The sequence below is a fragment of the Gopherus flavomarginatus genome, chromosome 2 (genome assembly GCF_025201925.1).
Source record: "Gopherus flavomarginatus isolate rGopFla2 chromosome 2, rGopFla2.mat.asm, whole genome shotgun sequence".
NCBI classification, from domain to species: Eukaryota; Metazoa; Chordata; order Testudines; family Testudinidae; genus Gopherus; species Gopherus flavomarginatus.
This window is the reverse complement of record NC_066618.1, coordinates 291,724,241-291,748,487: the sequence shown is the minus strand read 5'-3', so window position 1 is coordinate 291,748,487 and position 24,247 is coordinate 291,724,241. Positions and strand designations below refer to the sequence as shown.

At 42.4% G+C, this 24,247-nt stretch overlaps 1 protein-coding gene across 7 annotated transcripts in view; it reads left to right on the top strand.

Annotated features, from left to right (window-relative positions):
* The window catches only part of TRAPPC9 (trafficking protein particle complex subunit 9), an 840,301-nt gene that overhangs the window by 92,167 nt on the left and 723,887 nt on the right, over positions 1-24,247 (top strand). For all 7 annotated transcript variants that reach the window (XM_050940629.1, XM_050940628.1, XM_050940630.1 and 4 more), the window contains exon 12: positions 2,163-2,248. In XM_050940629.1, the coding sequence (XP_050796586.1) occupies positions 2,163-2,248 (86 nt within the window). The remainder of the gene's footprint in view (positions 1-2,162; positions 2,249-24,247) is intronic.

Sequence of the window (24,247 nt, the reverse complement as noted above, 5' to 3'; positions counted from 1 at the left end):
GTACTAAACAGAAAAATTGAAATTTCTTTGAGTTAATAATAGATTTGTACAATTGTTGTTGCCTTTTCCTTTCTGGATCTCAAGTCCACAGCTGTTTCTAATATACTTTTGCCAATAATAAGGCCAAACAGATGACTGATCTGCATAGGATAGCTTACAATAGGTTTCTTGTTTTCAGTAGTTACTTACAGAATTGAAATCCATCATTTGAGTGTCTTTACTTTGAGAGAGACTTGGAATGAACAAATATTGACATCTCAGCATGTTGTTGTGCTGGTAACTCACCCTTCCAGATTTTGTGAGGGTTGTAGTGTATTTGTGTGTTTTGATTTATAAATAGTGTAAAAATTACAGTTTGGCCGCAAGGAATTGAGTTTTACTCTATGCTCTGTGTATGAGTAACAACCTCTTGATGTAATTGGAAAGTGTCTACTTCATTTTGGGTACTAACAAAAAATCACAGATGATGGTATATAAATATTCTTCATTCAATCAGCAATTTGTCTGATAGTTTTCACTTGCAGGTTTCATGCTTTTTAAGAGGTTATATTCTTCTCACAGTGCATGTCCTTAATTCCTACTAGCATTAATTGGGGTTAAACATTTGCATTGAAAACCTTCCCCTTAAGCCTTCTGTAACACTGCTAAGAAAATGTAATCAGACAGTAAATGGTTGTGAATGTGTAATTAAATGCTGCCAATTTCAGCATGTGAATTAGTTTCATATTAAACAAGTCTTGATTTATGCAGTCAACTTACTTTTTAGCACCCCCTTGCCAGGACAATATTAGTATGTTAAAATATGGAGAAAGCCAGAACACTGAAATATTTTACAAGTTGCAACCAGAATCACTGTATTCTAACTACTACTATAGTGAGATCTTTGTGATAAGCATCTACCAATTAGTAGTAGTGTTATTCCTCGACCTTTTCCCTTAATCCCTATGCTTGTTTATACTTCTAATATTGAATGAATTTAGTTTGTAATGTTGGTATGTCTCTGTACTTGATATGGTATACTGAGCTCTGAGTCTTCCTTGCCACTCTCAAGAAAGAGCTCCCAAGTTACCTGGTCTTTCCTGAAGAGAATTAAAAGGGAGTGCATGAGGTCCTCAACTAATGGTTAATTTGGTCTCCTCTTAGTGACTGATTTATCAGTGTCACTGGTCCTCTTACTTTTTTAAATAAATGAAGCTGCCAAATCCTATTCAGCTCATGTACATGAAAACTTGTGTTCCTATTACTGCCACTCTTTCCCCATTCTTTCATAGATTCTAGGACTGGAAAGGACCTCGAGAGGTCATCAAGTCCAGTCCCCTGCCCTCATGTCCCTGTGTTGTGTTCACTCCTTACCATCCTGTTGCATTCTGGTACCTGAGGTGCTGAGCACTTTGACCCAGATCCAGAAAGGCACTTACCCATGTAAGAAGTCACCACAGAAGTCAATGAGACTTCTCAAGTGTTTAAGTTAAGCATGTGCTTAAGTGCTTTTCTGGATTGTTGCCAGAATACTTAGTACCTCATAGGATTAAGCTCTTTGGGGCAAGAGCTGCCATTTATTTTATGTTTGTACATTCCCCAGGTCATTAAAGTAACCAATCCACCTCTAGCCTTTGCACTTTCAGTCTCTACTAGGGGTATATGTACCCATGGGGGTATGTCAACTCATCTAGATATTTGCCTAGTTTTACAACAAGCTACATAAAAGCACTAGCAAAGTCAATACAAACTAAAATTTCATACGGACAGTGACATGTTTATGCTGCTCTGTATGCTATACACTGAAATGTAAGTACAATATTTATATTCCAATTGATTTATTTTAGAATTATATTATAAAAATACTCAATTTTTCAGTAATAGTGTGCTGTGACACTTCTGTGTTTTTGTCTAATTTTGGAAGCAAATAGTTTTTAAGTGAGGTGAAATGTGGGGGTATGCAAGACAAATTAGACTCCTGAGAGGGTTGCAATAGTCTGGAAAAGTGCATACTCCAGCAGGAAATTGAGTTGTGGAGGTTGTCTGGGAATTTGCAGTTGACTGTAGGGATAGCTCCTGAGTACAAGCATCTCTGAGTAATATATCAGCAGCAGTTAGCACTACTGTTATGGTACAACAGTGGTAGTCACTTCCATTTTTAAATGTGTAATTATTTTTTACAGACTTCCAGTGGGTCCAAGGAGATGTATGTGAAGTTCAGCTGATGGTGTACAATCCTATGCCTTTTGAACTCAGAGTAGAAAACATGGTATGCATCTTTCCAAATTGTTCTTTTATCATTATTTTGTGACAATATTTTTTCAATTCTGCACCATTTAATTTTCCAGTATTGTTTATGTAAAGCAAACAGTTAAAACTGTATTAAACTGATAAAGAGAAATTCTCAGTCATAACATAATTGCCTCATTTAGCCCTTCTCACCTTCTGAACTAGACAACTGATACTAGAAATAAGGCATACATTTTTAACAGTGAGCAAATAACCATTGGAACAATTTACTAAATCATGGTGGATTCTTCTTCACTGACAATTTTTAAATCAAGATTGGATTTCTTTTAAAAGATACTCTGGGAATTATTTTGGGGAAGTTCTTTGGCTTGTGCTTTACAGGAGGTTGGGCTAGATCAGGGGTGTAGGCAACCTATGACACGGGTGCCAAAGGCGGCTTGCAAGCTCATTTTCAGTGGCACTCTCACTGCCCGGGTCCTGGCCACTGGTCTGGGGGGCTCTGCATTTTAATTTAATTTTAAATGAAGCTTCTTGAACATTTTTAAAAACCTATTTACTTTACATACAACAATAGTTTAGTTATTTATTATAGACTTATAGAAAGAGACTTTCTAAAAACTTTTAACATTTATTACTGACACATGAAACCTTAAATTAGAGTGAAAAAATGAAGACTTGGCACACCACTTGTGAAAGGTTGCTGACCCCTGGACTAGATGATCACAATGGCCTTAGAATCTATGAATTATGATGACAGTGAAATAAGATTCTTTGCCATTCAGAGTGCATGGATGCTTTACAATTACTGATGTACAAATGCCGGAACACTGAGGCCTGGTGTATAATGGCTGCAGGATTGTTTAAATACCTTATGGTTATTCTTGTTTGCTGGGCAATAACCTGGACTGAATAAACCAAACCCTGAACTCATACTTAAGCATCATTTTAGCCCAGGGAATGATTGTCAGTATTATCAGGACACATCTTCAGCTTGCTATGCTACTGTGTACTCTACCTGTATAGTTTTCGCCCACATAATACCAAAAGGCAGATTTATCAGTGGTGTTCTGATTTATTTTGTTACATATTCACCGCCACCAAACTTTTTAACCTGAGAAACATCAAGTTATTAAATGAGGAGGAGCTGTGATTTTTAATATAAACGTGAACTGCTGGCTCCAGTGTCCCACAGTACTTGTATTACTAGTTGTATCATTGTAATGCTGTATTTCTTAACTTTTTTTTTCCTGATCATTACAGTCGTCTAGTATTTCACTATGTCCGCTGGATTGGCTAGTAAGATGATATACACAACCATATGACATTGCATAGCATAATTATTAAAATGTCTTTCCAGCCACTAGGGGTCACATTTTTTTAATATAATAAAACTCATACTAATAGCTTGCCATGCTAGAAAGAATCCTGTTAAAGCAGCTAACACACGTGTCATAAACATATAGCTAAGTGTAGCATAAAATCCCTCTTTACCCTGTAAAGGATTAAGAAGCTCAGATAACATGGGTGACACCTGACCAAAAAGACCAATAAGGGGAGAAGATACTTTCAAATCTGTGGGGGAAGGCTTTGGTCTGTGTCTCTCGGAGCCAGCCAAGAAACCAGGCAAGGAAATTGCATCTTAAGTATAGCTGAACTAAGCATCTAGTCGTGCAGAAATAGTAAGTAGTAGCAGAAAAGAAATGCGTTAGATTACCCTTTTGTTTTAGCTTGTGAATTTTCCCTGTGCTAAGAGGGAGGTTTATCCGTGTTTTTGTAACTTTAAGGTTTTGCCTAGAGGGGAAATCCTCTGTGTTCTTGAGTCTTTTGTTACTCTGTAAAGCACCTACCATTCTGATTTTACAGAGGTGATTCTTTTACCTTTTCTTCAATTAAAATTCTTTTAAGAACTTGATTGATTTTTCATTGTTCTTAAGCTCCAAGGGTTCGGGTATGTGTTCTCACCAATTGGTACAGGTGGATATTATTCTCAAGCCTCCCTAGGAAAGGGGGTGTAGGGGTTTGGGGGGATATTTGGGGAAGGCAGGGCTTCAAGTGGCCCTCCCTCAATGTTTGTTTAAATCACTTGGTGGTGGCAGTGATACTAAGGCTAGAAAGGAATTTGTGCCTTGGGGAAGTTTTTAACCTAAGCTGGTAAAAATAAACTTTAGGGGGGTCTTTCATGAGGTTCCCCATATCTTTACCCCAGAGTTCAGAGCGAGGAAGGAACCTTGACACACACAAACATAAAAAGGAAGATGAGTCCAAATTACATTGACTTGGTTTTTTTTAAATTTAATTATATTTCATAAAATGATTGTATATCTTTAGGAACCCTTTCAGCTAAAAATCTGGTTTAGAGTCTATATAATTAATGTATCAGAGGGGTAGCTGTGTTAGTCTGGATCTGTAAAAGCGGCAAAGAGTCCTGTGGCACCTTATAGACTAACAGACGTATCGGAGTGTGAGCTTTCGGGGGTGAATACCCATTTCGTCGGATGCATGTCACCCACGAAAGCTCATGCTCCAATACATCTGTTAGTCTGTAAGGTGCCACAGGACTCTCTGCCGTTTTTATATAATTAATGTGCAACTTGTTCATGAAATGACAAAATCTTTGGATCTGATTACTTGTTAATAAAACTGTTTAATTAGGGTAAACGTACTTGCACAGATAGTTGTGAACTATGAATGTACACTTGTATAGATGCTTCTAATCAGTACTTATGTGCTATGCACACACTGATTGTAGTAATGTTCGTGCTACTATAAATATGGTTATTAGCATCTGTAGCCTTTTATTTAAAGTGAATTTTGTAATATGATATTATAGTACTGTGGGTTCAACTCTGGCAGCTACAGTTTCAAACTTAACAGAGTGAAAGTCACCTCCATTGTTTATTTTAGATTTAGAGTCTTTAGGAAGACATAAAGGCCCAGGGTAGTGACCACACATACGTTCACAAGTACAAGGTCTATCTGTTTTACAAGTTTTATTAAAGTTACAATCAGTTATGATTTTCCCAGCATAAAGAAATTCTAAATAGACCTATGCACAAGTTACAAATGTAGTTATACTCACATCCTTAACAATAGTGTTAGGTTTAGATGGGTCTAGGGTGACCAGATGAGAGCCATGAAATATCGGGACATGGGGAGGGCGAGCGGGAGGGTCGCTGGTGGAGCGCCAAAAAAAAAATAAAAAGCTGCCGGAGCATAGGAAAAAAAATTGGTGGGGGCTGAGCACCCACCGGCAGCTCCCCGCCCCCCACTGCATTCTGCTTCTCCCCCCTTCCTCCCAGCACTTGCGCCACCATACTGCTGATTCGTGCAAGCCTAGGAGGGGGGAGGAGGAGGAATATGGCATGCTTGGGAAGAGGCGGGGCCAGGGTGGGGATTTGGGGAGCGATTCAATGGGGCAGGGAGGGGATGGAGTTGGGGTGGGGCTGGGGCTGAGTTGGGGGCACAAGCCCCCTCCACCTGTGTGTCGGAGTGCAAAATATTGAGACAATTAGCGTCCCAGCCGAACATTGGTTGGGACGCGGGACAAACAAGTAAATATCAGGACAGTCCCGATAAAATCGGGATGTTTGATCACCCTAGATGGGTCTCTTGGACTGATCATCAATAGAGGGATGATTCTTCCTGGAGTTTCCTTTAGGAAGCTCAATTTTCCCACTCTGGGCACCTTCTCTTATAATGTAATTCTGACTATACCTCATTAGCATTTCTGCACATAGTCCACTTTGTGGTTAGGGCATGTTAGAGAAATATGATTACCCAGGTATCTTGTAAGCAAAAAATTACTTTTATTGTTAATTTTTCACAGTGTCACTCATTGGTACATATTTTCCTATAATGTTAGGGCATTGGGTTATTCTTCGGTCACTTACTTGCATCAGCATTTCTTCTCTCCGAGGCTTAAAATAGCTAAGCTAAAACCTTACAGGCCTCAGCCTGTAGGCCTTGCATTTTAGCCCCACTTACTTATCTATCTAATGCATAATTATCCCTTCTAACTACGATCAGTTTTATAGTTCTATAATCCTACAATTTAACTCTATTTAACATATGATTATATGTGACATGACATGTTAATCATAACCACAAAATAAACGAGCAATAAACTAAAATCATTGGCTACACATCATAAAAAATCATTATTTGTTGAAGTCCTTTTGGGTTTCATTTTTGTCATCCCTGAGGAAAGCAGACATTCAAATTAAGCAAGTTCATGACTTCAGTTATTTTTAATTCCCTAGTCAGTGTTCTAAAAATATATATATAGTGCTTTATTGAGGGATGCTGTTGTGAATTTCTGTGGTCTTATCAGAACAAAATAAATTTTGATTCAGTTGCTCAAACGTGCTCTGGTATTGCACATGCATTTTTGTGATCCAAAAGTTTGCATATTATGAAAAGAATCGAATATAAATTTCTTGGTCTTGCCATTTGCTCAACTAAAAGTTTATGGTTTAATAAATATTTTATGCTTTTTGGTTTATTAACATATATATTTGGGTGGTAATCTACAGTTCACTTGACTCCTTCCCATCCATCTTAGTTTGAATTGACACCTGATTCTCCTTCTCAGAACAATCACATTCTCTCACCTTCATCCTGGCCAACTGCAGTATTGATGTGCTGTCTGGTGCTGAGCCTTCCTCCTTGTTTGACCTTAAACTCTGAATCAACACTTCCACTTATTAAAAGGGCCACTCATTCAACCTTGCTTTCACTAAATGCTACTCGTTCTCTGACTTTTCATTTGCCTTTCCCTTTTTCTGACAATCACTTTATCTCTTCAGTATTATCCTGTTCCCTTCCATTATCCTTCAGTCCATCAGTGTGCATGATTTCTCTTCTCCTTTCCCACACTCTCCTGTGCCGTTGTCACATTCTTTTGAATCCTTCTGTTCCTTATTTCCCAACAGCCTAGAACTTGGGATCCTGCTGGGATTTGTCTTTCACTTGCTGCTCTTGCTCCTACACCTTTTCCCTTATCCCTGCCACCTTTAATCTGATAATACATAAATGTACCTCCACTCCTGGCCTGATTCCACCCATCCAATCTTGCATCTTTGTCTATTTCTCTAACAGATCCTCAAGGATGTTTTTGCTTTCAGCTTAATATGTCTGAAAGAGTAGAAGCTAGACAAATTCAGAATGGAAATAAGGCATGGGTTTTTAACAGGGAGGGTAATTAAACACTGGGACTACATACCTAGGAATATAGTGGATACTCAATCATTTAAAACTGCATATATGTGTAAGAGATGCTATAGCTGAAACAGAAGCTATATGGGCTTGATACAGAAATTAACGGGGAAGGTTCTATGACTTGTGTTATTCAGGAGGTCAGACTTGGTGGTCATAATGGTTCTTCTGGGTTAAGAAATCTATGAAATTGGAACCGCTTAGAACTCCCAAGACCTCTTTGCTTCCCATCTTCTCAGTTCCTGCTGACAGCAGTCTATCTTCTGTCACTCAGCCACACAATTTGAGTTGTTCTTCTCTTTCCCAGCACTTCCAGGTCATGTCTAAATCTTGTTCTGTAACACCTCTAAGAGCTGACCTTTTCCTCGTCTCCACATAGTGCTAATTCTAATTCAGTGAGAGGTTTTGAAATGTTTTGTCAGGAGGAAGGTGAATTGCAATGCTTGTCACTAGAATGCAGAGGTGGATTAGGTCAAACAAGTTTGCATTGTGAGCCAGAAAGCAGGGGAAATCATAGGCTTAATAGGAGAAGGTGCTGTCTGAACACTTATCGGATACCTAGGGCCAGCCATAGCAAGACAAGTACTTACAAAAGATAGTGTGAATGGACAAACAAGCAAACAGGAATAAACTAAAAAAAGCAAATCAGCCTTCATCATATCCACTCAGATTATGTTGAGAAGTAAAAATTGCTTCATTAACCTGGGTATTGGGGCCAACTTTAGGAATGAGTGTCAATGGCCTGGATGCACAATTGAAATTCTAGGTGTGTACTTGGCTTATTCTCAAGAAACTCAAATTCTGTCAAAACTTGCCCAGCAATAAGAAGCACCCCCAGCTCCTACCCTTTCTGCAGTTGCCAAACCCTCCTTTGCCTCAATGTTGCAAAATGCTATCACAGGCGTTTGTAAAGCTTATTTGGCACCGGGTTCTGCAAAATATGGTGTTTTAGAAGATGTCTCTGTTGTACTCACTCTCTGCTGAGGCCTAATGTTAGAATAGTTTGGAGAAGCACTTGGGGACTAAGTTCCCTAAGAGTGTAGCATCTTTGTTTTCCTTTGGTATTTATTAGTTTTCACACTGAAGACAAATGCATGTTTATAAGAGAAGCTCAGAAAATTCTGGAATCTTACTGGATAAATGTGGTTTTTTTTCTCTTTATGGTGATAGTTACAAGATTAATGGATTGAAAATACTCTTGCTTACTTGAGCTGATCAGTCAGACATACAGAACTTGTCCCGGAAGGTGCTTAGTTCTAAGAGGACTAACAAATTCAAAAACATTTCATATAAACTATTTTTAATGACTGAATGTTGGAAAAAAGCACATGTATGGCTAGAAAATAGTTTCTGAGAAAAATATTAATAGCCATTTTTAAAGTTCCTAAATTATAATTCATACCATGCAGCAGCATACATTTTAGAATCAGTCCTCATATTTCACTCTTGCATCTAACTGGCATGGAATGTGATTTTTTTGATTTAATGGACAAGAATTTAATGATTATGAATCAACTGTAAACTTGGAAAGCACATGTCCATCCAAAAGCTTTTTATGTACTATTGTTAAAAATAACCTGTACAGTTATGGTGGCTTTCCTTTTCCTATGTGTTAACAGCACTTTATGGTCAGTTTCACAGTTTGTTGATCAGTTGCATCTGTTTCACACACTGCTCTTGGGAGAGCGCACATCTATGCATCTCCCCACCTCCAGCCTCTGAGAGAGGGTTTTTAACAGTAACAACTAAATTAATGAGGTGTAGTAGGCAAGTATGTACAAAAAGAACAAGGAAAAGATCTGTGGCTCTTAGTATGTTTGGTGCTTTCAGGCATGCTCAAAATACCCTTTATAAACTCAGCAGGGGAGCAAAAACCCTGAATTTCTTTTATTTTTTTTTTAAGAAGAGCTCTCAGAAAAATTCTGGGTATATTACTGAAAGTGTGTTGAATCAGAAAACAATTTTTTGTCAACTAAAAACATTGTTGCCAGTGTCCCTCTAAAGGAAGAGATGTAGAATGAGAAGATGTATGGGATATTTACAAACAAGACATTAGTTTTCCCTATTTTTTTTTTAAATTATGCGTCTAAGTCGAAGTGGGCAAACTTATTGGCCCGAGGTCCACATCTGGATATGGAAATTGTATGGCGGGCCATGAATACTCACAAAATTGGGGGTTGGGGTGTGGGCTCCAACTGGCGCTGTGAGCTCTGGGGAGTGGTCAGAAATGAGTTCAGGGTATGAGAGGGGGCTCCGGGCTGGGACGGGGGGTTGAGATGTGTGTGGGGGAGGAGGGGCATGAGGGGTCCGGCTGAAGGTGCAGGGTTGGGGGTGCAGGAGGGTGCTGTGGTCTGGGACTGAGGAGTTTGGAGGATGGGAGGGGGCAGGGAGGTCAGAGCATGGGAAGGGGTCAGGGATGTAGGTTCTGGGTGGCGCTTACTTCAGCCAGCTCCCAGAAGCAGTGGAATGTCCCCCTCTCCAGCTCCTACACATAGGGGCAGCCAGTAGGCTCTGCATGCTGCCCTGTCTGCAGGCTCCACCCCTGCAGCTCCCATTGGCCATGGATCCTGGCCAATGGGAGCTGTGGGGACAATACTTGGGTCGGGGCAGCATGCGGAGCCCGCTGGCTGCTCATCTGTGTAGCAACCAGAGGGGGGACATGCTGCTGCTGCTGCTTCCGGGAACCACGTGGAGTGGGGCAAGCCCCTGACCCCGGCTGGAGCTTGAGGGCTGGATTAAAATGACTGGAGGGCCAGATGTGGCGCCCAGACCGTAGTTTGTCCACCCCTTATCCACATAATGTTTCTCATATAAAAACAATCAATCACATCCGAACCTGTTCTGTTTCTTGCCCAAACCTTTTTATTGGGAAGGGGTAGGCTGTGGAAAAAAATGGGTACATATATGATTTGCCATCAGTATTACAATCAAACTGTACTTAATATAGTGGTAATATCTTATTTAGAGCTGGCCTGGAATACATGAGTTATTTATGGAAGGGTATCAAGTTTTCTGAGTACTCATAATGTCTAAGAATGAGAACTGGTGCAGTGTTACTGCTGTAAAAAACACAACACAAGATTTTCCAAGGGGAAAAACATCTCCCAACTACCACCTCCCGTCCCCCCACATCTGTATTGTCAAGTAAATGGTATTGATGCTGATTCAGACTTCTGTGTCAATAGTAATCTAAAGATTTCTAAGCACTAGAGGGCAATGTTGGACAAATATTGTTGAGTTCTACTAATGGCAAGTAGCAAAGTATCAGACTAGACATTTGTACATGCTAGATATGTCGTATTGTGATGCTTATCTGTGTTGATTTAGATTTAGAGTTAAGCATCTTGGCTTCAGCCTTAGCATTGGAACTCTTATGCACAGTAAGGTTTATTTTAGTTGTTTTCTCTTTGACCGAGATCTTTTACCCTTTTCCTGTTGTTGTCTTTGTACTTAAACACTACAAAGTTTTTCACCAGATAATGGCACATAATGGTGGCAGTGCCTGATGTATGACGATACACTTCAAGCTGCTTCTCTTACACTGTGACAGTCTCTTCCTAATACTTTATTTTGCTTCTCCCTTTGGAACGAATGGTAATTCTGTAGAAAGGTTCTTAGATTCAGACAGTGTTTAAAAATTAAGAGTCTTAGAATGAGGCTGCACTCCCACTGCATTGTAACAGAAATAAGTTGCAATGAGTGCTAGTTTGATTTTATCAACATAGTGTAATTTTGCATACCATGTGACAAATTGCATTAGAGACAACGTGGGTGATGTAATATCTTTTATTGGACCGACTTCTGTTGGTGAAAGAGAAAAGCTTTAGAGCTTGCACAGACCTTTTCAGGTCATTTTGAGATAAGCTTTCTTGAAAAACAAACAAACAAAACTAACCTGTTTCCTGTACTGCTTTATAGTTAAACAGTCTGTTATTTCTCTTATGTGAAATTATTTAGTATTCCCATTTAATTTTAGCAATTTTTCACCTGTAACATTTTATTTAGGTACTTATTAGGGCTGTCAAGTGATTATTAATTGCTATTAATCATGCGATAAAAAAAATCAATCACATTGTTCATTACCATTTTAAATATTTTTGGATGTTTTCTACATTTTCAAATATATTAATTTCATTTACAACACAATACAAAGTGTATAGTGCTCACTTTATATTTTTGATAAATATTTACACTGTAAAAAAAAAAAGATAGGATTTTCCAATTCACCTAATACCGATACTGTAGTGCAATCTCTTTATCATGAAGGTTGAGCTTACAAATATAGAATTATGTCCAATAAAATACTGCATTCAAAAATAAAAGAATGTAAGACTTTAGAGCCTAGAAGTCCAATCAGTCCTACTTCTTGTTCAGCCATCTTTCAGGCAAACAAATTTGTTTATATTTGCAGAAGATAATGCTGCCTGCTTCTTGTTTACAATGTCACCTGAAGGTGAGAACAGTCATTTGCATGGCATTGTTGTAGCCAGCGTCGCAAGATATTTATGTGCCAGATGTGCTAAAGATTCATATTTCCCTTGCTGCTTCAACCACCATTCCAGAGGACATGTATCCATGCTGCTGATGCATTCTGCTCGACAACGATCCAAAGCGGTGTGGACCGATGCATGTTCATTTTCATCATCTGAGTCGGATACCACCAGCAGAAGATTGGTGGTTCAGGTTCTGTAGTTTCTGCATCACAGTGTTGCTCTTTTAAGACTTCTGAAAGCATGCTTCACCCTTCATCCCTCTCAGATTTTGGAAGGCACTTCAGATTCTTAAATCTTGGGTCGGATACTGTAGCTATCTTTAGAAATTTCACATTGGTATCTTCTTTGCATTTTGTCAAATTTGCAGTGGAAGTGTTTTTAAAGCAAACGTGCTGGGTCATCATCCGAGATTGCTGTAACATGAAATATATTGCAGAATGTGGGTAAAACAGAGCAGGGGACATACAATTCTCCCCCAAGGAGTTCAGTCACAAATTAATGCATTATTTTTTTAATGAGCATCATCAGCATGGAAGTATGTCCTCTGGAATGATGGCCAAAGCATGAAGAAGCATATGAATCTTTAGCGCATCTGGCACATAAATACCTTGCAATCTCAGCTACAACAGTGCCATGCGAGCACCTATTCTCACTTTCAGGTGACATTGTAATTAAGAAGTGGGCAGCATTATCTTCTGTATATGTAAACAAACTTGTTTCTCTTAGTGATTGGCTGTGGCTGTAGTTGGAGCTCTGTGTGGTTTTCATGTCAGAATCCCTCTATTTTTAGTGACTTTTCTAGGTGAATATAGTTAATTAGTACCCTTAATATAGTGTGTGTTAGATTTAATGTTAGATAGCTGTGGTTTAACTATTTCCCAAGGTTTAAGCCTTGTCCGTCTTGTGGGGGAATTGATCCACAATGATCCCCACATGTGGTGCTTGCTGTGCCTAGGTGAAGTCCACATCAAGGAGTTGTGCCTTTGATTTGCAGATTGTTCACCGAACGGACTCAGATGGCAAGGGATCCTTGTCTGAAGCAGCACTTGCTCAACCAGGCCATCTGGCCTACTTAGGTACCGAAGCCCTTATTAGATCGGAGGTCATCCTCGAGTTCTGAGAGTGCTGCCATTTTGCATGCGGGAACTGGTTGATCTCGTAAGAGATGGAGGAGTCATTCCCCCATCAAGTGTGCAGAGGGAAAAGGTTGCATAAGATGAGACCCAGTGCGACCTGGAGTGGCCTTGGTTTATCTTCCTCCTCCAGAAGGAGTGATGAGTCAGTATGGGGTGAATGCCGGTGTGCAGGTTGGAACAGGTTCTGTCATCTGCTCCCTGGTACTGTGCAAGGAGGTCAGAGACCTTGTACTATTGATTCCAGTTCCAGCTCTATTGCTTCCAGTACTGACAAGGATGATGCCAGCACTGGCTGTTTGTGCACCAGTGGTGTATCAGGTGGCAGTGGACCTTTCTGTCCTGACCTTGTTGTTGATCCAGGACTTCCCAGGGGCTGCATATTTTTTAGCCCCATTGGCTAGGTGGGCTGCTGAATCTGCGAGTCTGTCAGCACCATACCCCAATGTTTCCATTTTGCAATCAGTGGAAGTGGTGCTGTGCTCAGCGCAGTGAACCTCCCTGGCACCAGGACTGTCTTTGTCACCCCTGTGACCGGTTCCACCCATGCATGTTACCATGGTGGTGCTTGCTACCCTCCAGTTCGGCACTGTTCGTTGCCTTGGTAGCGCTGCTGACCTCGGGGTCGACATTGCTGCCAGCACTGGAAATGATGGTGACTAAGTGACACCGGCACTGTTTCCGCTGTTGGTGCTAGCTCTCTCATCATTCTGGGTTACAGATGAGTCAGACCAGTCGCTTGCACCCTCAGGATTGGTTCCATATTTATCTCTAAAGCCTGGGACTCTTTATTGTCCAGGTCAGGATTTTCCTTCTCTTGCTCTCTATCTCCAAACCTGCATCAGGGGCTGTTCATAGAGCGCTATGGGTACCAGGATTGGTGCTCATCTCTCAATTGAGACAGGTCCCAGCCCAGCGCCTGCTGGCCACCAATGCCCTATCTGTACCAGTGGCCTGCATGGAATCCGTGGAATGCTCAGTTGTGGAGGCCTCATTCATTGTTTCAACTGAAGGCAAGATCACTGACCAGATCTGTGGCAGTGGCCATCAATCCGTCACAGGCCAAGGCACCAGTGAGCCTTCCCCAGCGGAGCTCCAGTATTGTCCTGTTGAGGCCCATCAGTCCTGGAGCAGGATCTAGCTCTGGCTCAGTTAACTGCTTCATCGTCATCCCTGGATTATTCTGCAGAGTCTAGCTCTTCCTCGCTTTTGGTATCAGAGGATTTCAAAGTATACCAGAACTTTTTTTTCCCAGCATCTGACTGCTTCCTTAGATATTCAAGTGGAGTTCCTGTAAGAGATCACACACAAGTTAGTGGGTATCTTGCAGCTGTCTGCGCCTGGGAGAGTCATCTTTCCTATTAATGATGTGCTCCTTGAGCCTGCTAAGGTCCTCTGGAGCACACCAGCTTGGATAACCACCAGCATCAAAGCACATAGAGAAGTGCTATTTTGTTCTGGTGCAGGGATTTGAGGGTATGTGTAGTCCCATCTTCCTCCAGATTCCCTGGTTGTAAATGTGGTGAATGAAAGAGCACAGCAGGGCATGTTGAAGTCCACTCCCAAGAATAAGGACTCTAAACAAATGGATCTGATGGACAGGAAGATTTGCACCTCTTCTTTGCAGATGCAGTTTGCTAACCAACAGGCATTGCTGTCAAAGTATGACTTGGTGAGCTGTACAGCTATGTCTAAGTTTGCAGACCAGGTGTCCAAAGCCTCGAGAGAGAAATTTTAGGGATTTGTCACTGAAGGCTGCTTGGTGGCTAAGCCTTTGTTGCAGTCTGTGCTGGACTTCATGGGTACTTTGGCCAGGGTGATGGCCTTGGTGGTGACCATGAGAAGGGCGTCCTGGCTGCAGAATTTAGACATTTCTCCCAATGTGCAGCAGGCCAAAGGATTTTCCCTTTGATGGCCAAGTGCTGTTTTTGGACAAGGTGGAAGAGACTCTGCAAACCTTCAAGGATTCTAGGGCTACCCTATAGTCCTTTTGGGTGTACACACTGGCTGTGCAGAGGCGCCACTATGGTCATAGTCGTCGTTGTCATTATTATCTGTAGCACATGTCTGGTCAGCCTTTCCTTCCCCTGAAACAGCGGGACTAACCCAAAAAGGAGTCTAGATCCCATAAATGCAGACAGTTGAGTCGAGTGTTCAGCCAGTACACACACTGTCCCCTAGTGCCTCCCAAACACCCATTTTGACTTCTTGGTCCAGAGCAGTGTTTAGTTCCTCACCCCTCTGTTTGGGGACAGGTTGACCCACTTTCACAGTGCTTGGAGCTTGATCACCACTACCAGCAGGTTCCTAAGCACTGCCAGATCAGGCTATGCCATGCAGTTCCTCTCCATCCCTCCCCACCGTCCTCTTTCAGGGACCCCCTCATGAGATACCACTCCTCGAGCCGATTCATGCTCTACTGGCTTTGGGAGCCATGGAAGAGGTTCTACTGGAACACACTGGAGACATGGCTTCTATTCCTGGTTCTCTCTGATACCCAAAGATTTGGGGTGGAGGAGACCCATTCTCGACCATTGTGGCCTCAGTGAATGTATCAGATACATGACGTTCCAAACAGTCATCCTATTGACAATCCTCTGTGCATTATCTCAAAACAATGGGTTTGCTGCTCTGGACCTTCAGGGCTTTACTTTCATGTAATGATTTTGCCTGGCCACAGAAAATTCCTTTGACTCATTGTATTGAAGTGCCATTTTCGGTATATGGTGCTTCCATTTGGCATCTCTTCTGCCCCTCAAGTTTTTACCAAATGCATGATTGTTGTGATAGCATATTTCAGGGAGAAAGGAATGCACATCTTCCTGTATCTGGACCACTGATTATTGAAGGGGAGATAAAGATAGGAAGTCCTTGCTCACGTTGACACTGCATTGTACTTGCTTGACCATCTTGGTCTCATCCTAAACACCAGGACATCAACATTGGTTCCCACTCAGGAAATTGAGTTTATTGGGCCCTAATAGACTCTGAATATTAGAACATTTCTGCTGACTGACCATTTTCAGGTGATTTGTCACCTTTACCTCAGTCTGCAGTCTCAGCCTTGTGCAAGAGTTTGGATGTGTCTGAAGCTCTTGAATCACATGTCCCTGCGGGTAGTCCAGTGTGCAAGGTTGTGCCTTCCCATCCTTCAAATGTGGCTCAGGATGGTTTACCGTCTGACTCTTCGTATTTTGGACAGATGGGTGCATCTTTCTTGACTGGTCCTGGATATCTTGTGGTGGTGAATGCATCCAGAGATGTTTGGCAGGGCATTCCTTCGTCTGTCCCTTGTCAAACAGGTCCATTGTCACTGACGCCTCCCTTTAGGGTTGGGGAGCACACCTGAGGTCGCTGGAAGTTCAAGGTTTGTGGTTGGAGCAGGAGTCCTCACTGCATCTCAACATGCTGGTGCTTTGGGCCATTGTTCAATACATGTCATGCTTTTCTGAACTGTATCAAGGCTCTGTGGTTCACATACTTACTGAAAATACCACGAGATGTATTATATGAACAAGTGAGAGGGAATGCACTGAAAATACGTTTGAGATATATTAATGCACTTCAGGATGCCAAGAGGCAGTCAGGTTGTGCCAGTTCTGCATTGAGGAGAGGACTGCTCCACTAGCTAACCACTTGCCTGGGGTCAAGAACTATCTTGTGGACCATCTCAGCAGGGATTTTTCCTTGAGCCATGATTTGTTTCTGAAGACGAGCATCCTCCAGATTATCTTTTGCGATTGGATCCTTCTGAGGATCCATCTCTCTGCTTCAAGGGACAACTGGAAATATCACCTGTTCTGTTCTTGAGGGATCTCAGTCCGGGCTCCCTGTCTGACGCTTTCCATCTCAAGTGGAAGTTGGCTCTCCTGTGTGCTTTTCTCCAGATCATCCCAGAAGTCATTCTCAAGGTGAAAGTGGATTGGGCTAAACTCATTCTCATTGCCCTGGCATGGCTGAGGCAGTGCTGTTTCTCTGACCTTTGTGCTCTGTCAGGTCAGCCTGTCATACCCCTTCCTCTCCATCCTGACCTACTCACATGGAATCATGGTTGCACACTGCATCCTACACACTGCTCCCTGCATCTCATGATGTGACTACATTGTGGTTAAATGAGGAGGAAGAGTGGTGTTTGGCAGCTGTTCAACAGATCCTACTCAATAGTAGAAAGCCCTATATCAGAATGGCCTATGCAGCAAAATGGAAGCAGTCTTAGGTCTGGTCATTGGCCTGCAGAATGCAATTGATGCTGGCTTCCATCCAGGACATCTTGGAGTACCTGCTGCACCTTCAGTCATTCAGACTGGCACTTAACTCATTGAAAATGCATCTGGCAGTGATATCAGCTTTTCATCACTCCCATTCAGGGAAGATCAGTGGTTGCAAGATTCTTTAGAGGGCTGCTTCTTTTCCATCCTCAGTCCGATAACTCGTTCTTCTGTGGAATTGTAATGCGCTACTAGAAGCTTTAATGGGGTCTCTGAAGCCCCTGACATCTTGTCCTTTTCCAGTTTTGTCCGAAGACTGCATTTCAGCTAACAATAATGTCTGCAAGGAGAGTCAGAGACTTGCAGGCTCTGACAGTCGAGCCTCCTTACATATGTTTCTCCAAAGACAGTGACTTGATGACCACGCTCCCAATTTTTGTCTTAAGTGCTTTTTCAGTTTCATTTGAATCAGGTACTATATTTATTTATTTATTTGTATTTCTTCTTTAGCCACATTCATCTCTGACAGAGCAGTGTCTCTATCCATTGGACATCAGACGATGTTTAGCCTCATATCTGGACAGAACTAAACCATTTCATGCTTGGCCTTATCTGTTAGTCCTATGCAGATCATATGAGGGGTGGTCAAGTGGTCTCTTCAGCAATGACATCTAAATAGATAACGTCCTATATCATGAGTGCATATGAAATAGCTTTTGGCTCGGTGATTGTGAACTCATTCTATGAGAGCACAAGCAATGTCAACAGCAGTCCTCATCGCAATATTGGACATTTGCCAGGCCATGTGGTCATTTATACGTACATTTACAAACCATTATGCCATTATCACATCATTCAGGGCTGATGCAAGTTTTGTAAGGGTGGTCCTTCAGTCCTTGTTTAGCAGACTCCAAGCCCCGCCTCATGTGGTGGGTACTGCTTGTGAATCACCTAAGTGGAACACATGGCTGCATCTCCTCAAAGAGGGAGGAACAGTTATTTAATGTATATGTGGTTCTTTGAGGTGTGAAGCGCACACACATTCCATGATCCATCCTCTGTCCCCTCTGTTTTCAGTGCGAAGGAACTGAGGGAAGCCAGGGTGATGCTGCCTCATATAGCCTGGGGAGGGGTTATGGGCACGAGGCATGAGCACTGCCCCTCTGTGGATACTGGTAGGCAAAATTCTCTGTGAATCTAGCTGAAATACATGTCTACATCACCTCTTGAAGAAGCATAGTTACAGTAAATAAGTTTTTCATTTACCAGATATACTTAAAACTTGAAGGACTTCTACATAAGTGAAAACGTGAAAGAAAAGCAATGCTTATGTAAAAGGCAGTTCGTTAGTATTTGGTAGAGTTTTTGGTTAATTTTTTTTCTCATAATCCAGCTTCTCTTTCTAGCTGAGACTGTAATGAAGTTATAATTCTTTTATAAGACCAGTTTTTTCTCATGGAAATTGTGATGTGTCACATTCATAATTGTGGTTTCCATGCAGGGTCATGTAGTAGAAGCAGATGGTTTCTGAAGGGGACTAACTTTGTTCTATATACACTATCCACTCCATGCATCTGATGAACTGAATTTTAGCCCACGAAAGCTTATGTCCAAATAAATTCGTTCGTCTCTAAGGTGCCACAAGTACTCCTCGTTGCTTTTACTATCAGTAAAGTGAGTTAAAATGGCAAAAAGGTTGTTCTAAATGAAATTTGAGTTTTAATTTCCCTAAAGCATTTGGAGTTGCTTAAGGAAATATTAAGGACTGTTTTATTCTCTTTGGAACAAAATGATCTGTTTGAATTTTATGTACTGCACTACTTACCCAGGGAGGACCATTTCCTGTGAATTCCTGTCCCCAAGAACTTCCAACTATATTTATTATTATAATTGAACAATACTATGAAATTAAGTAAGTAAGCGTATTAATGAAAATATCACCAGTGGACATGGGGGAAAAATAAAATGTTTTAAAGGGCAGTGGAAAACAAATCTTAAAACAAACATTTTTGGAAGGATTATAAAGTCCCAAATTTAAGGCTTGAGGCTTTTGGAACCAATATTGTGAGTAAATGTACTTTATTTGAATGACGTGCTGACAATATTCAGCTATGTAGTAAAGAGTGGATTGCTCCCTCAGGCATGACCCTTCTAGAACATGTCTATGGCAAAAATATAGATGAGTGGATGTAATATTTTTTTAATGTTTATGCTTGGAGCTGCTCTGGAAGGGTCTTAGAAGACTGACTGGTAGGAAGGAACTGCCTTTTCTTAGCTTTGGAAGCCTTGCAGGAGGAAGACTGGCGAACCTTGATCTGGTGTCAGATCATTGGGACTAATTTATGCAAGATGACAACCAAGACATCCGCTAGACTGGATAAAATTGGGGGATGGGGAAGATCAATTGACTTCATTTCAAAATGTATAGCAGTTGAAGAACAGATGGCTGTGGTCCAAATTAGGTTGAGCCAAGTTTTATGTTGTGCCTGAGGAGATTTTGGGCAGATAGAATAATTGGGCTGTGGAAAGTAAGATTTGAAAAATAAAGCTCCTAAAATCAGTGCCAGAACTAGAGCTGTATGGAGAGCTTTCCACCACCCAAACCCCAGAGAACACATGGAGATCTGTCAGAGCTTTATTGACCACATAGCAGTCAATAAGATTATCAGAGAAGAGTTTCCGCAGAACACCCGTGGAATTGCAAAGCACCAGATGCTAAAGTGCAAAACAGGGCTGCTGTGGTTGAGTGCTGCTACATCACAAGACATGGAACCACAGAGATCCATTTAGCAGCTGAGACATATTCTGCTATCTGGAGTTGACTTCTTGAGCGAACTCTATATTGTATCTGGGAATGAGTCTGAGTCCATAGGCTTGTGGTAGGGTGCTAAAAACAACTGTTTAGATATTTAGTATCAGAGGGTAGCCGTGTTAGTCTGGATCTGTAAAAGCAGCAAAGAGTCCTGTGGCACCTTATAGACTAACAGACGTTTTGGAGCATGAGCTTTCGTGGGTGAATACCCACTTCCTCAGATGCATGTAATGGAAATATCCAGGGGCAGTTGTATATATGTGTGCTAGCAAGCAAGCTAGAGATAACGAGGTCAGTTCAATCAGGGAGGATGAGGCCCTGTTCTAGCAGTTGAGGTGTGAAAACCAAGAGAGGAGAAACTGGTTCTGTAATTGGCAAGCCATTCACAGTCTTTGTTCAATCCTGAGCTGATGGTGTCAAATTTGCAGATGAACTGAAGCTCAGCAGTTTCTCTTTGAAGTCTGGTCCTGAAGTTTTTTTGCTGCAGGATGGCCACCTTAAGGTCTGCTATAGTGTGGCCAGGGAGGTTGAAGTGCTCTCCTACAGGTTTTTGTATATTGCCATTCCTAATGTCTGATTTGTGTCCATTTATCCTTTTCCGTAGAGACTGTCCAGTTTGGCCGATGTACATAGCAGAGGGGCATTGTTGGCATATGATGGCGTATATTATATTGGTGGATGTGCAGGTGAATGAACCAGTGATGGTGTGGCTGATCTGGTTAGGTCCTGTGATGGTGTCGCTGGTGTAGATATGTGGGCAGAGTTGGCATCGAGGTTTGTTGCATGGATTGGTTCCTGAGCTAGAGTTATTATGGTGTGGTGTGCAGTTACCGGTGAGAATATGTTTCAGGTTGGCAGGTTGTCTGTGGGCAAGGATCGGCCTGCCACCCAAGGCCTGTGAAAGTGTGGGATCATTGTCCAGGATGGGTTGTAGATCCTTGATGATGCGTTGGAGGGGTTTTAGCTGGGGGCTGTATGTGATGGCCAGTGGAGTCCTGTTGGTTTCTCTCTTGGGTTTGTCTTGCAGTAGGAGGCTTCTGGGTACACGTCTGGCTCTGTTGATCTGTTTCCTTATTTCCTCGTGCGGGTATTGTAGTTTTGAGAATGCTTGGTGGAGATTTTGTAGGTGTTGGTCTCTGTCTGAGGGGTCAGAGCAGATGCGGTTGTACCTCAGTGCTTGGCTGTAGACAATGGATCGTGTGATGTGCCCGGGATGGAAGCTGGAGGCATGAAGGTAGGCATAGCGGTCGGTGGGTTTTCGATATAGGGTGGTGTTAATGTGACCATCACTTATTTGCACCGTGGTGTCAAGAAAGTGGACCTCCCGTGTAGATTGGTCCAGGCTGAGGTTGATGGTGGGGTGGAAGCTGTTGAAATCATGGTGGAATTTTTCCAGAGTCTCCTTCCCATGGGTCCAGATGATGAAGATGTCATCAATGTAGCGTAGATAGAGAAGGGGTGTGAGTGGACGAGAGCTGAGGAAGCGTTGTTCCAGGTCGGCCATGAAGATATTGGCATATTGTGGAGCCATGCGGGTGCCCATAGCAGTGCCACTGATCTGGAGATATATATTGTCATCAAATTTGAAATAGTTGTGTGTAAGTATAAAGGCACAGAGCTCAGCAGCCAGTTGTGCTGTGGCATCATCAGGGATAGTGTTCCTGACAGCTTGTATTCCATCTGTGTGTGGGATGTTTGTGTAGAGAGCCTCTACATCCATGGTGGCTAGGATGGTGTTTTCTGGGAGGTCACCAATGCATTGGAGTTTCCTCAGGAAATCAGTGGTGTCGCGGAGATAGCTGGGAGTGCTGGTGGCATAGGGTCTGAGTAGAGAGTCCATATATCCAGACAGTCCTTCAGTGAGAGTGCCAATGCCCGAGATGATGGGGCGTCCAGGATTTCCGGGTTTGTGGATCTTGGGTAGTAGATAGAATAACCCTGGTCGGGGCTCTGGGGGTATGCTGATTTCTTCTGGTGTAAGTGTAGGGAGTGTCCTGAGTAGATGCTGTAGTTTCTTAGTGTATTCCTCAGTGGGATCTGAGGGAAGTGGCCTGTAGAATTTGGTATTGGAGAGTTGTCTGGTTGCCTCCTTTTGATAGTCAGACCTGTTCATGATGACAACAGCACCTCCTTTATCAGCCTCTTTGATGATAATGTCAGGGTGGTTTCTGAGGCTGTGGATGGCATTGCGTTCTGCACGACTTAGGTTGTGAGGCAAGCGATGTTGTTGTTCCACGATTTCTGCCTGTGCACGCCGGCGGAAGCATTCAATGTATAGGTCCAGGCTGTCATTTCGACCCTCAGGAGGAGTCCATGTGGAGTTCTTTTTCTTGTGCTGTTGGTGGGAGGGCACCCGTGTATCAGTGCACTGTTCAGTGTTGTCCTGGAAGTATTCTTTGAGTCGGAGGCGGCGAAAGTAGGCTTCCAGATCACCACAGAACTGTATCATGTTGGTGGGGGTGGCAGGGCAGAAAGAGAGTCCCCGAGATAGGACAGACTTTTCTTCTGGGCTGAGTGTGTAGTTGGATAGATTGACGATATTGCTGGGTGGGTTAGGGGTACCACTGTTGTGGCCCCATGTGGCAGGTAGGAGTTTAGACAGCTTACAGTCCTTTTTCCTTTGAAGAGAGGTGAAGTGAGTAATGTAGATCTCCTGTCTTATTCTAGTGAAGTCCGTTTGTATAGAAGTTTGGTTATTAATGAGAGTCTCCAGGATGGAGAGCTCTTTTTTGATGTTTTCCTGTTTGCTGTATAGGATGCTGATCAGGTGGTTCCTCAGTTTTTTTGATAGAGTATGACATAATCTCTCACTGTGGTCTGTGTAGTATGTAGATAGCAGTGGATTTTTTACCTTTAGTCCATTTGGTATGATGTCCATCCGTTTGCATTTGGAAAGGAAGATGATATCTGTCTGTATTTGTGCAAGTTTCTTCATGAGGTTGATGGATTTCCATTCTATACGGCTAAATGCAGTGCCTTGCATGGTGTCAAGTATCAGAGGGTAGCCGTGTTAGTCTGGATCTGTAAAAGCAGCAAAGAGTCCTGTGGCACCTTATAGACTAACAGACGTTTTGGAGCATGAGCTTTCGTGGGTGAATACCCACTTCCTCAGATGCATGTAATGGAAATATCCAGGGGCAGTTGTATATATGTGTGCTAGCAAGCAAGCTAGAGATAACGAGGTCAGTTCAATCAGGGAGGATGAGGCCCTGCTCTAGCAGTTGAGGTGTGAAAACCAAGAGAGGAGAAACTGGTTCTGTAATTGGCAAGCCATTCACAGTCTTTGTTCAATCCTGAGCTGATGGTGTCAAATTTGCAGATGAACTGAAGCTCAGCAGTTTCTCTTTGAAGTCTGGTCCTGAAGTCTTTTTGCTGCAGGATGGCCACCTTAAGGTCTGCTATAGTGTGGCCAGGGAGGTTGAAGTGCTCTCCTACAGGTTTTTGTATATTGCCATTCCTAATGTCTGCGCTCGGCAGATGCTCTGAAGTGGAGTAGCAGGAGACATTTGCGAATCACCAGGACTAAGGCAGAGACGCAGCAGGGTGACGTAGGATGGTGCATTCTCAAAACTACAATACCCGCACGAGGAAATAAGGAAATAAGGAAACAGATCAACAGAGCCAGACGTGTACCCAGAAGCCTCCTACTGCAAGACAAACCCAAGAGAGAAACCAACAGGACTCCACTGGCCATCACATACAGCCCCCAGCTAAAACCCCTCCAACGCATCATCAAGGATCTACAACCCATCCTGGACAATGATCCCACACTTTCACAGGCCTTGGGTGGCAGGCCGATCCTTGCCCACAGACAACCTGCCAACCTGAAACATATTCTCACCGGTAACTGCACACCACACCATAATAACTCTAGCTCAGGAACCAATCCATGCAACAAACCTCGATGCCAACTCTGCCCACATATCTACACCAGCGACACCATCACAGGACCTAACCAGATCAGCCACACCATCACTGGTTCATTCACCTGCACATCCACCAATATAATATACGCCATCATATGCCAACAATGCCCCTCTGCTATGTACATCGGCCAAACTGGACAGTCTCTACGGAAAAGGATAAATGGACACAAATCAGACATTAGGAATGGCAATATACAAAAACCTGTAGGAGAGCACTTCAACCTCCCTGGCC